Here is a 14,204-nt window from a genome sequence, read left to right on the forward strand (position 1 = left end):
GCGTGCCCACATGAAATGGATTAAAAAGCACGAAGGCAGCAGATGACGTTTCAACCCCCATAGAAAATGTAGCATCGCGATCATTATGTGACGCTCATGTGTTTTTATGACACACAAAAAATATATATATAATAATAATAATAAAAACAGACCGACACGTCAGAACTCAGATCTGCGTTTTTATTAGCCTGCTGGTGGTGTAGTCACATGAGTCGCCGTTTAATAACTTTTTAAAGGAAAAGCGCATTGCCAATCCCTCAGACACACCTACCTCCGTCAGTGATCCAATCCACGACTTTCCCGGCCACAGTATGATAGAAGAGACTCAGCTTGCTGTGTCCTGTCTTGAAAAGGGAGCTGACCTGTGTGGAGCAAAGTTTTGTAGGACGACTGGCCTGTCTGTCGGCGTTGATTTCCACAGAACGTCATCTCGGTTCATGAGCTCAAGTTGCACATAGGAGCAGGCTACAAGTTTCCAATGGACAGCTACTTGGAGACGGCTGGCGCAAAAAGCATGGGATTATTTTTGTAATGTGGATTGCTACTGCTCCTCTCTTGCAAGAAAATAAAGGTCTGCTTCGGAACAATGTGAGACGTTGTGCGTCTTGGATTCTCGTGTTTCTGGATATCTTGAAAATCATTGGCAACAGTTGAAAAAGAAGAAGAAGAAGAAGAAGTTATGCGCAAAGGATTGCATGCTCCAAAGCCGGGACCAACATGGATTTGCCATTACAACTCCCAGTCCCTTATTTAGAGAAGTTTTAGCCACTTGTGTTGTTGTAAACTTAATGCTCGAGGAGAAATTGCCACATTGGGCTCTTGGATTTTAAAACGTCGCCTGTCTTTGGATTGGATTTTCAACATCATGAACTTTATTGACAGTTTGACACTACTATTTTTGACGCTGTCAGCTGTCAAGGTGAGTCGTGAGTTCCAGTGATTAAACGTGGACAAAAATAAAACGCACACCGGTCTCTATTTTGCGACATGTAGTTACTGGTCATTAATGTGCTGCTCGTCCTTGCCTTTCCTTTGGCTAGGTCATCGCACTTGTTTAAACAAGCTGAAATGTTTAGTGGCTTCGGGGAGATTTAAACAGTCATTACGCAAAGCCGACGCTATATAAACGTAACCCACGCACCCGTGGGTGATAACGTTTTGTGTTGAAAATGCGGCGTATGTGATGGTTTGAAAATAATGTTGTGAAGTTTGACGCTGGGTTGATTTCAGGCCTGCTCTAAAACCACCTTGGAGATATTATTACGCTTTAAAGGCGCAGCGGCTCCATTCTGAATTAGAACATGTGAGCAGGTTCGCTCACGGTTTAACCCGCTTCATTAACACGGGCACTACTTTTCCCACAGAAATGCAACAGTTTCCGGACAAAACACGACCTCACTGAATAATCTGGACCGACTTTAGCATTTTAATGGCTGTTTGACAGCGCACTGTAAATCGATTCCATGTAATCATTAATCAGGCGTCTCCAGCGGAGCTTTCAAGGTGAAAAAACACAGCACTCCAGCTGGACGCAACACATTTTCCACGACATGAATGGACTTTGAAGAATTATTTCTTACAGAGCTTTCAAAATAAGCGCAATGTGGTTTAGGTTGCAACACAGTTAGATTCTCGCCGGGCATCTTTTCCAAAACCCGACAAAGTATAAACCTCCCCAGAGTGAAGAGAAGTGTTTATTCAACTAACTGCTTGATTTAATGACAGCTACTCCGCCTAATCAAAGTGACACCGTCTCCTGATGATACTCATCACTTGATTTGAAGCCGGTGTTCGCAGCTTAACACCCATCCATTAAATACGGTTTCTAGTGGGTTTTGGAGAGAGCAGGGGTCTCTCATCCCCGAGTGTTGAACCCTGTCACGCCACCAGAAGGGGGCGGAGACTTCACACAATCAGACCTCTTTTTTTTTTTTTTTTTTTTTTTTTTTTTTTGTAATTCAGGAATGTAAAAAAAAAAAAAAAAGAGTTTCTACTCTTTCTTGAGTGCCCAGTCGCTCGAAACACGCTCACGTAACATTTGGGACATGTTGCGCGATTCTGTGCGCGCTCGTATGATGAAATAAAAGAGGGGGAAACGGAGTTAAGGGGCGCGCGGAGTTGTGCGCCTGTGCGAACAACGACAAAAGTCGTGCGTAAAGCGCGCACTAATGGAAAGTTGCCAGAATCCTTTGTGGTCCGGCTGGTGTGGTGACAGCTACCCCCTGTGAGGGAAAGTGGCAGGCTGAAATTCTTACCGGTTTTAATGGCAACTGCTTTTAATCCGTGTTGCCTAGAAGCAGTGGAGTGATGCATTAAAGGTTTGGCAACTGCAATAAAATCAATACAGTAACTCAACTGTTACCGCGGCTTTGCCACGTAGCTCGTGTGGCACGATTTAGGCCAGCTTCACTGGCATCCTGCATCTCAATATTATGGTCACACGCAACTTATTCTGGGCAACATGATTTGGTAATTAACATGCAGAAAAATCAATTAAAGATAGCCAGGATAAATGATTTCGAAACGATTTACTTACTAAGTGTATCATTTAAGATGATATGAATTATATTGTTAGGAGACGCAGTAGAAACATTTTACTCTGTTTAGCCCTGATCAAGATAAGATACCTAGATTTCTTTAAATATTCTGGCAGGGGTTAACAGAAATTTCAAAATGCAAATATATGTTTTGCGCAACAGTGGATAAGTAAATGGCATGAGTGGAGCTTTTCTGAACTCTTGCACAATTTACTGAAACTAACATTTTTCTTTTTTCCTCTTTGCAGAGTGCCCACATACCGGAGAAAACAGAAAGAGGTCCAAATGCCGGTAGGTGTCCCACAGGCCCCTGTGGGAATACAGTCTGCACTGGGCTCCCACTAGTTGGCACACGGCCAATAGAAAAGTGCTAGTTTGAGGTTCACCTTGACATTAAAGGGAAATGATCGCCTCCTTGTGGACAACTTTGTAGTCTGAGCCTGCACAGATGCACCCCCCCCCCCTCCCCAAACCTTGCAGTTTTAGTAAATGGGAAGAACTTAAAACTCATCTGTTGTACGTTTTCATCTTGAACAGCATTCCTTCTTGTTTGAGGTTAAGCAGGGGAAATGTTATGGTGACCAGACTCTTTTATAGAATGGAATTTCACCCTCTTGGCCCGCAATTTTATTTTGCACAATCCCAGCGTTGCCCAATCTAATTTGGACAATCAGGAGCTGAACTTTATGACATTGTTCAGGCCCAGTGTGTTTGGTTTGGCCTCCCAGAGGGCTGTCAGACTGGGGGTTGTTTTAGGTTCTCTAATGCCCTGAGTGAAATTTGGAGGTGTTGTCTGTCTGTGTGCTAATATCTTTCTCAAGAGCAGAACTCCTGCAATGACTGCAAGGGGGTGGGGGTGGAGTGAAGGTGAAAAAGCAGACTGGAGGCTATTATTGTACAGCTGTAGAAGAGCTGAATCACAGTGCACCAGAAGAAGAGCTACAAAAATAGGGTGGCATTGAAATCCAGCAATTATAAAGCGAAGGATGTTTCGCAGTAGAATCATACAAAGTAAAACATGTTTCTTCTCCTTCACTGTGAATTCTCAGGAGCCTGCCAGTGTTTTCACTTGAAGTCCCCTTTTAGCTGTCTGTTATTGTTACAGCACAGTAGTATTCAGGAGTCAGTGGTTTAGTCTAGAGTTTCTCTGCCATTTTATAACCACACACACTGTGACTCTGTCCGCCAGTGATCCCGTTATTGGAGGTGTATAACAAAAGCTGGTGTCAGCCCCGGGAGCTGCTGGTGGAGATTCTGCAGGAATATCCAGATGAGGTGGAACACATCTTCATCCCATCCTGCGTGGTGTTGAAGCGCTGTGCTGGCTGCTGCATGGATGAGATGCTGCAGTGCACGCCAACGTCTACCTATAATATCACAATGGAGGTCAGCATCTTTTTTTTTTATATTTAACATTCAAATGAACAGTTTAATACTTCATTTCTGCCCAAATGTCACAACACAGAGCCACACAGACTGCTAAAGTGTCCTCCAAGTGTGGTGGTTGGCATAAGAGCCCCTCCAGTGAGTCTAAGTGCAGTTAGCTCGAAGGCTGCTCAGGTGTGACCTTTGGGCAAAAATGAGTCCTACCTCTGCATGGAAAAACCTTCACATCTGACCCTTTGAGAGTCTGATGACGCCTCTCATTTTGAGTCTGTCCGGATCACTGGTGTGAAAAGAATGTTGAGAAAGCAAAAAGAAAACCTACGTAGTACTGAAGTGTCTACTCTTGATTAGAATAAACATTTTTAGTAAAGGGGGGGAGATCATTAACTACCAACATGTTCAGTATTTTATTTTTAACAGTTAGACCTTTCTTATTGGCCTTTGTTGATCCATGTCTGTCCACATGTGACTCTGTCTTTGTCTCTAAATGTTATGTTTGAAATTTCATAGCTGCACATGGATTTTATTCAGCTCGGTGACGGTTTATTTTCTTGTTTTGCAGATTAAAAGAATAAAACCCCAAAGGCAACAAAATGATATTTTCATGAGTTTTACAGAACACAGCGCATGTGAGTGTAGGTAAGAAATCCTACTCGTGCACACACACACACACACACACACACACACGCAACAAAAACATGAACTGATACATGAAGTACTGTGACCAGGTTGACCGAGCACATCATATAAAGTCATTTATTCAAGGTTGCCTCTGACACATTTAGCTGATCCATGTCAGGTAGGTTCACATCTTCTTTCACTTCACTGACCCTAAAAAGCGACTGGCACGTTCAAGCATATCCCAGCAGACGCCCTTCATACTGCTTCAGCTTTATGCTCATTCAGCCACATTGCACAAGTAAAGGAGATACATTTGTGTGAGTACAGTGGCACCCAGCCCTTTGTTTTCCTTGTGTGGCATGTAGAGGTCATTCCTGGAACTACATAGGTGTGATAGCTTAGTTATTGATCTCCGAGATAAGTGCTGGATGTCCTCTTTGTGGCCTCTAGTCACAATCAGGTGATTTCCTCTGACGTGGTCTTCAGTGCCTACTGAGTTGCATATTTCCTTTTGTTGCTCAAGGCAGCAAAAGTGTCTCTTGTTCAACCTACAAAAGCCAGTTGAGACACAAGTGTTGTCAAGTAAATCTGGATCAAATTAGCAACATGTGCTAATGCTTTCACTACTTTGCTGGTGTCTGAACTTGACTATCAAAAGTGAAACAAGACATTTGACATCGTCATCAACAAATGATGACGTCCATGCGTGCGTCAGTCTTTAGTTAACTTTGAATATGTCACCTTTCCTCGCTCATGGGCCTCTATACAGCGCTGTGGTGACTGTTCTGTCACAAGCAGATCATTATGGTGAATGAGATTTGAACACGCATCGGTAAAATGCTTCAGTCTGTCTGCAGAACACACGACTATAAAGAAATGTCACTCTGAACTCAATGATGTAGTGTTTACTGCTATTTGTGATCACTCAGTGCTCACTATCGAACCATTTGGATGGTGATAAACTTTTAGGGCTCTTCTATAAAAATAGAAACCGTAATAAATCAATTTAGTTCTGTTTTAAATTCTGTGACTTCTCGCTTGTGTTGTAATGGAATATAGACCTCAAGTGCTACAGATCACTAGGTCACTGTTAACATTTTCCTAATAGTCAAAAACACAAACAACATGCAACATGACATATAACCTGCATTACTTGCATTACTGTATTTTATTACTGCCACTATTATTGGCATTAGTCCCATTAGAAGTGAGTTAATATAGTTCACAGTAAACAGTAAACAGCCTCTTGCTTTGGTGGGTTGGCAATATTAATTTTATAGCTTTTAAAAGGTTTCTTGTAATTAACAAGATGGCTAGACTGGTTGGCAGTACAGGCGGATGTTCAGCGTTGGGAGGCAGCAAGACAGACTGAAGCAGTGCTCTTTTAGATGCAGACATAGGAACCAATAGAGAAAGCAGTTAAATAGGTGAGTACTGTAGAGAATATGGAGATAAACAGCAGGTGAGTGGAGAAGATGGCAGATATTACCAGGTAAGTATAGAAGATGCTGGAGGCAGGTGAGTAAGGTTTGCAGTTTGTGGTTCCTGGACGACAGTTGGAGCCTTTGGAGAAACAAGACCCAACGAGCCTGGTGGGGTTTAGCCTCAAGTCTGGGAATACTCGAGATTTTTGTGGTCGGTCCTTACTAGAAAAGGCTGTGCTGGTCGCTCCAACCAGCGTCACCACTCCTTCAAAGCCAGCTTTACCACCAATAACTCACTGTTCCCGACGATCTAGCTGCATTCAGCCTCAGACAAGCATCATGAGAAGAAGGCTTGGGAATGGAGCCAGTGATCTTTGGTGGACCAGCGGGAGATAACAGCAGCCACAGATGTAGCAGATGCATCAGCATCAACTACAAACTGAAGCCAACAGATGAATGGAGGCTCGACAAATGTGAGGTGATGAAGTAGCTGCAGCTCCAGAAGAACTTGAAAATCCCAACGAATCCCATGAAGTGCTGGAACTGTTTCCGTTTCTCAGGATGAAGCCGCTACCTTATCTGGGTTGAGATACTATTGGTGGATAAAATGAAACCCACGAAGGAGACTTGCACTTCTTCTCTTTTACTAAAAGCTGGGTTTGCAGTAGCTTCAGTGTGTTCCTGGAGATTATGGAAGAAGGGTTAGGGCTAGTCTAGGGGTTAGTTTGTCTCCCAGTTGCTGTCCTTCCTTTTGTATGCACACCAGATGGTAGGCGCTAGGCAAATCCAGTTTATGGCAGCAGGTGAGTATAGATGAAGGGAACCGTCACAATATTTGCATGTATTAAGCGTCAGTCCGCCTTTCGTTTTCAATGCCTGAGCACATTTTACTTTATGATTCAATGCTGCAACTGCGCCTGTAAATTTGTCTTTTCACTTTTGGTATTACTAGTTTCTTTCAAAGGTCATCTACACATTACACACATGCACATATACAGGAACTTTATGCTGTGTTAAGGGTGGAGTTATTGTACCAGTCTGTGTAATAGAAAGTTGGCAGTGACCTTCTTGAATGAAACACTTGTTTCCTAACACTTTTGGCTAACTGTTGCCTCTGGAGTGTGGGAGTAGATTTATTGCTCCACACTTTTATCGAAGAGTTGTCACACAGGCGACAAGTGAAACAAACCTGACAACATGCTGATTGTAGTTGCGTTTGCATGTGTATGTATCTATCAGTCAACACACCCCTTTGTGTGCATACTGCATTTAGCCATTTTTTTTTTTATCACAGTTTCTGTCAAAGGACGATGATGTAACTTGATTTGAAAAGATTGACGTGAGGCCACCCATGCTGATAATGAGTCTTCTGGTCTCTGATGATCTTGATATGTATCTGTTTACCAGCAAACAACAGCAGGCAATGATCTAATGCTATGTTGTTTTGTTCTTGCCTTTCAGGTTAAAGAAAGAAGTGAAAGAACAGAAAGAAAAGTGAGTACAGCTTTCTTTCTGTAAGGAGATTGGGTTTTTCGGGGGAATCAATGGGGATTTGAGATTTGATCGTTTTGTTTTTTTTTTCTGTTTGGCTGCAAACAACTCTCTCACAGTTGGCCTTTCTGATATTATCCCATATGTTCTTTCATACTTGCACTGACTGACCCTAACTCTCATTGACTCCATGGTATCTCCATTTTCTTTGACACCCTACACACCCTCAGAAAACACACCCCAGTGATGCAATTTCAACAAATCCCGAAGCACACAAGCTACTACACAAGATCATATATTCATGTATTCTAAGATTAGCGAGTAGCTCTCTCGCTCTGATAAACAGGGAATACAGCTAAATCCACTTGGGTGAATGAGTGACATTCGTTGAGGTCATTGCCCTCTCCATTCCCGTCCTTTACACCTTTCCTGTCTTTTCTATCTCCTTTTTATATTCCTGTCATCTCTTCTTTACTGTTTACATCCTACTTAACTTCTGTTTCTTCTTTTCCTGGCTACACTGATACAGATAAGTCTTTTTTTGAAGACCTGTTAAACTTTTGTGTTTATGATCCTTTCTTAAGTGAGCCTCCCTGTCCATGTGACATAAGTCAGCGTGCAAAGGCTTATTAAAACTCTTTAATCCTCCTTCAACAATCAGTTGTTAATATTTATGTTGCATGGTAGATGTTGGATGTATTTTGGTTTTATTTAAGGTCATCTGTAATATAGATAAAGGGTTTGAGACCTTCTTTTTAACCTTATCTTAACTGTTTATGAGTCCACCTTTAGTGACGTGCTTCTACAAAGTGATGGTCTTAGGGTCATTCAACTCCTGCTTCTGATGCTTTCACACTTTATGTTCATTTTAATGCAGCAATACTGGGCTAAAGGGTTTGCGTGAATCATCCTAGTGAGGTTGTGAAACTGCAACAGTCAGCCTAACTGTCAACGTCCAGAATAAAAAATATTTATGTTTTTTTGGAATTTGAAAGAGGAAATGTTTCGTTGACATGATCGCAGCAGTTGCATCCTCTTCCTTAATAAATTGTGTCATATTATTTTTAATTCAGTCCCAGCTGGGACTGACCTAGTTTTGTTTGTATCGTCTAACGAATGGATGGAATGGAAATGGATGAAACATTCATAGTCTGCACAGGATAAATTGTAATAATTTTAATCCTGTGACCATTTAAGTAGCTCTATCATCCACTTCGTTCAAGTTTGACCCCAAACTTGTAAAACTAATGATATTTTTTTGGCCTCACTTTGTATTTAATGGTAACTAGCCAAAGTCAAAATGTTGACACAATCAAGTAAGATAGTAAATTGATAAGCATCAACATGTTGGCATTGCCATTGTGAGCATGTTAGGATGCAGATGTTGGAAATAAGCACAAAGCAGCAGCGTCTAAGCAGAGCCTCAATGGGCCGTTAGCATGTCGGGAGACTCTTAAGCTTGTTGCTTGAAAAGTGACTTAAACAACAATCATTTGGACTGCTAGCATGGCTTTAGAGTCCTAGTTTGTTTTTTTCTACGTTATCCAGTAGCACGTTGTATTTGCGTTGCCATTTACTGCAAATGTAATAGTTCATTAGGCTGAGTTATTCGTCAAGGTTATCATATGATGTGTCCGGAGGTGGTAAATGTACACAAATTAAGTACTGTAGTTAAAATCCAAGTACTTGCTTCAAAAATACTTATATGTAGACTATTAAAAAAAGAAAGTATTTTAAACAGCTTTGACTTTTGTGATAAAAAAAAACAAACAATAAAAGCAAAAATACATTTGTTACTATGGAGACTTAACAACATCTGGTAAAGGTGGAGCTGATCTTTTTTATGTACTGATAGGTGGTCATGCCATAATAATACATGACTAGTTATAAATCATTATCTTTTTTTATTAAACATGTACACCTGCAAAAAGTAAGTAGTAACTAAAGCTGCTAAATAAATGTAAAGAAAAACTGTTGCGAAGTAAAAGTAAAAGCAATAAAGTGTAAATACTCCAATATACAGTACTTAGTTACTTCTCGTGTCTACACATATACTTGCATTCTATTTAAACCGGCTAATCATAGTTTGGTAGCACTTAGTTTTACAATTGATTTAAAAAGTCAACATTTATGTATTGTATTGATATCCATAGAAACATAAAACCATTTTTATTATTTTAGTTAGAAAAAGTTTTTAGTATACTTGTACACCTCTTACACAGCAAGAGCACAACTTGTATTAGAAGACACAGATATTTTAATCCAGCTCGCACCTGTGAAGCTCCAGGTGTGTGCTCCATAACCATTCACTGATTCATTTCCATTGTTCTGTGGTTGAATCAGCCATAAAGAACTGACCCAGATAGGTTGAAAGATGCAGTTTTGATGACGTCCATGTTTATTGTCCTCAATCCATCTGGGATGGTTTGCAGAATAACCAAATGAGCTAAACATCCGACTATTAATCACTTTGACGCGTTGCACAGACATTGTACTGTTCTCCAAAACTCCTCATGGAACATTTGACACATTGAGAAACTACGATTGTGGAAACCACGTAACCGCAAGTGGCGTTACTGCAGGTGTGTCTTTATTTTAAGTTGCTCGAGCTTTTAAAAAGGTCAATTTTTGTCAGCCCCTGATTACATTACTTTTTGTGCCGCATTCTTAATTCATATCATCCCTCACTGAACTTCTTGGGATATACTGCACAGACATTCGTGTTAACTTTGCTTAATGCTTTGCTCATAATTGTAGCCCCCCCAAAAAAATCAATTAATAATAATCTAATTAATCAATAAGTTGTATGAATTGATTGTTTGGCTGTATGACTTATAGTAATCCAAAGCGATTAATAATCACTGTTGGTTTAAGCAGTCATCAGCTAACCCATCAGTCCTCTCTGCTCAGTCTCTCAGGCATCTCTCTGCGTTGTTGTCCTCTTTCTCTTGCAGAAAATCCCGGAAAGGCAAGGGTAAAGGCCTAAAGAGAAAACGAAAGAAAAACCGCGACAAAACAATTCACGATGCGTATGTCAGCTCCGCCTTCTCCACCTACCTGCACCTGAGTGTTGCACTTCTCATAATTAAGCTCATATGGGAGGAGCTCTTTTGCCCCTTTTAATTTGCCCGTTAGCCTCATCAATTAGCATGTTGCATCCACGCATTGTTCTAACTTTGTCTCGTCAGTCATGTTTCACGTATTCGCAGCATCCGTTTCTCAACTGCCCAGTTTTCTAACTTGTTTTGCTAATGGAGCATTAGCAAAACTTTCCATAACAGCTGTGCAGCGGACTTGCCTAGCCATATTCCACAAGAAACAAATCGTAACACCTCCGCCTCTCAGGATCTAATCTCCTCCCGACTTCACCAACACAATGCTTGCAAGAATTTCCCTCTTTGTAGTTGAGTCTGGAACGATGGTTGGGATGAGATACAGCAGTGTATCATGAAAATCTGTTTAGGTACAAGTTGCGCCTAACATCTCGTCAGTAGTTTGATGATTGATGGACACGTTCAAAGAAGCTGGAATAAACAGATGTTCGATCAGCTGTTAGCTGTAACTTGAATCGTCTACTAAAACAGATCATAGCTCCACCAGCATGCGCTTTGCAGACTAGCTTCTCCTCTTGTAGTATCAGTGCTGGGATCACCAGGACTGTAATCACGGCTCTGTGTTCAGTGTTGAGTCTGTGCTGCTTTGCTGTGTCTCATCCCTGTCTCCTTTCCATTCTTCGTCTTTTCATCTTAACAAACAAGTTTTGCTGTCCCATGCATAATGCTGGTACTTTTTAATGTAATGTGCAGATATGAGTGATGGCTATCTATTGCTTTTTTTTTTTGTTTGTTTGTTTTCTTTTTTGCTAGGGGGGATTTGTAAGCCAGCAAATTGTTCAGCAAGTATTTCTTTTTGTGTCTTTGTTTGAAACCACACAACACAGCACCCGTATTTTATTCAGAAATAATATAAGATGATCCCATGTTTGTGCAGTGCTCTTATTGTGAAACAATATATGTCTGTGTGTTTATTTGTAATTTGTAAAAAAGAAACGTTGTCACTGGAGTACCTGTCAGTTTCCCCCCCCCCTGCTAAGAAATGTCATTTAAAACTCAGCTTCTGTTCTGAATCTAATGTCTCTGTCAGAAACCTAGTCTTCAGTTTATATTCAATAAAATGAAATCATTCTTAATAGCACACCAAGCAGACCCTTGCGTTTTTTTTTACAATGAGCTTTAAGAGTGAGATCGAGAACATGTGCTGTCACTGACCAACAGTTCAAACCTTATGTGTTGTTCTGTGTTGCATGAAATGCTCCAGAGCTTTGCTTAATGCATGCCTAACAGTGGTCCAATCAATGGAGGAAGGGTGTGCAGGAGGGTCATTTCACTGCTTAAATATTTGCCTGCTCTGGGAACTTGTGTGCAATGCTACCCAACTGTCACATGCAATACAACTTGTCAGGCAGTGACTCGGAAGAGCAAAGTGGAGCAAATGAAAGGGGTGACCTTTGGGTGGCTTTTCTATGGAGGGTCATAGTACACAGTGATAATCGGCCTCTCTCCTTCTCCCTCCCCATCTCTCTCTTTCTCTCTCTCTGTGTCCAGTGTTTGTGAGCCATGTTGTGATCACTGTCCAGACAGGAGAAAGCGGCTGTTCGTGCAGGATCCTGCGACCTGTCGGTGCTCCTGCAAACACACAGACGAATACTGTAAAGAACGCCAGCTAGAGCTCAATGAGAGGACTTGCAAGTAAGTGCTGTCACTTCACTTCGTTAAGTTCAAATATATATCTGCTTTGAGCAGCCTTTAAGGTGCATTATTTTGTGAAATATGCTTAATGAGTGTTGAGAGCTAGATGAGAACATTGATGATGTTTATATAGTAAATGAAAGTAGAGCTGGCAGCTAATGAGAAAGAAACGACTACCATGGCTTTGCACACGGAAAAAGTCTGTAAACTAAACTAATTAACACAAATAAAAACGATGGTGGGTTACCACAGTACAGGTAATTAATGAGACACACCAGTAAATGTCAGTTCGTTGTTTCCACTTGACCTTGACCTTTGTCCTCCAATGGGCTTCTTTTCATACCACAATGTGTGTTCAGGGATACTTTCCACACATGTGAACTACAAAACATGACGGCAACCCGCACAAGCAGGAATAGCTCAGGACATCAAGAGTGGGGCATAGGGCTGAAAAATATTCTTTATTTTAATATTAAATTAGAATGATAAATATCTACAAAGGCAGATCCATAGAATTGCAAACGCAGACGGCAGAGTTACAGAAAGTGGTGGAAAAGTAGTGAGTCCAGGTGTGATGTTGTTACTTTGACTCCTTGCCTCTCTTCTGACTTTTTTACATTTTGTTTCTTCTTTAGATGTGACAAGCCAAGAAGATGAGACACCGGAGCATCAGATGAAGGATTTTTTTTTTTTTTTTAATTATTATTATTTTGAGATATTTCACAGCACAGCACTTTGACCTTTGAACCGTAAGCTCTTCTTGTCTGTGGAAAGCATTCCCCTTGGACTGACTGAGAGAGAACAAAAAGAAAATCTGAACCGAAGTTTCCTCCCTCTGTATATCTATGTTTATAAAGACCATGATAAAAGTGAAAAAGAGCATTGACAGAAATTGCTGCTACAGAAACAAATAAGTAAACCCATCATTTGACAAAAACTGAACAGCCGCCATGTGGTTTGCATTTCTAACCGGCTTGCAGTGCAGGTGTAGTCTTGTTGTCAGTTCATGTATGCAATTACTTCACTGGATATGAGTCTACTGTGGTTGTGTCTCAATCATAAACTGCAAAAACTCTCAATCTAAGATATATTTAACTGCTAAAACAGCGGGTGAGGCAGAAGAGGACATGGGAGTGCTCTCCTTTCAAAAATGACAGATGGATTTTCGTCTATCTACTTCTGGCTTTGGAGCCAAACAGGAGGTCAACTGGGACAGCTGATGGAAATTCTGATTCCTATCGCTTACTTTCCTTTGAGGACATTGCAGGACTGACATGGACACAATATTGTCTCTATTGTGATTAGCTTGCAGGAGAAGAGACTGGAGTGCCATACACTTTTAAAGGGATACTCGTCATCAATAACAACATTTAACATTTTGCTATGTGCTACATGAAAACCACTGAAAACATCTTATACTGTAGTTTGATTCCATTTGAAAATTGCCTCATGAAATGTACTGAGAAATCTGTCTTTAAATTATTTTTCCTTTTTCAAAAAGAGGGATTGTTAAAGTAGTTTTATTAGTTGAGCTCATTACAGAATCCACCGAGTACATATCTTCTTCTCTGAACTTGTACATAAGTAATATCTCTTTATGCCATAGTCTAGATAATTTATATTGTTATAGAGTATTTTTCAGTATTCAGTCTTCTACGCATATTTAATTTGGTTTATTTATATGTGCAGTGTTATGTACCTGTGGCTTTCATATCTCCCCCTTGGGTAAGGTCATTGATGATTTAACATTCCCTAAATTGATAATTTGTATCGATACTGATGACATGTCCTCTGGATTTTGCAACCCGCGCTATCAAAGAGTGTGGGTGTGTTTTAACCTGTATCTGTACTGTGTGTTTGTGAACATGTGTGTATGAATGTGTGTTCCTTTGCAGATCTGTGTGTAGGTTGTAGGCAGTTGTATTTAAATATTTAAGTACCTAGCGGACCTGTGTTTTTTTGTTTTGTTTTGTTTTTTTCCGTCCTGCAAGATGCAA

The 14,204-nt window shown here is 40.7% G+C and overlaps 1 protein-coding gene across 2 annotated transcripts; it reads left to right on the top strand.

The window, feature by feature from the left end:
* The first annotated feature begins 285 nt into the window (after positions 1-285).
* vegfab (vascular endothelial growth factor Ab) lies at positions 286-13,694 on the top strand. Of its 2 annotated transcripts, XM_026341023.1 has the most exons (8): positions 286-919; positions 2,786-2,828; positions 3,727-3,923; positions 4,486-4,562; positions 7,430-7,462; positions 10,414-10,488; positions 12,064-12,207; positions 12,843-13,694. In XM_026341023.1, the coding sequence occupies exons 1-8, from the start codon at positions 866-868 to the stop codon at positions 12,862-12,864; spliced, it is 645 nt and encodes a 214-aa protein (XP_026196808.1). In that variant the 5' UTR covers positions 286-865; the 3' UTR covers positions 12,865-13,694. The 2 variants fall into 2 exon arrangements, with proteins under 2 accessions (XP_026196808.1, XP_026196809.1); XM_026341024.1 differs by lacking the exon at positions 10,414-10,488 and having other exon boundaries at positions 293-919.
* The last annotated feature ends 510 nt before the right edge of the window (positions 13,695-14,204 follow it).

Source organism: Anabas testudineus, chromosome 24 (assembly GCF_900324465.2).
Source record: "Anabas testudineus chromosome 24, fAnaTes1.2, whole genome shotgun sequence".
NCBI lineage: Eukaryota > Metazoa > Chordata > Actinopteri > Anabantiformes > Anabantidae > Anabas > Anabas testudineus.

Bases quoted from the DNA above. Each gene is read 5' to 3' on its own strand.
- vegfab (XM_026341023.1), top strand. From the start codon at position 866: ATGAACTTTATTGACAGTTTGACACTACTATTTTTGACGCTGTCAGCT. The intron at 2,829-3,726 runs GTAGGTGTCCCA...TCTGTCCGCCAG, and splicing joins AGAAAGAGGTCCAAATGCCG to TGATCCCGTTATTGGAGGTG. The intron at 3,924-4,485 runs GTCAGCATCTTT...CTTGTTTTGCAG, and splicing joins CCTATAATATCACAATGGAG to ATTAAAAGAATAAAACCCCA.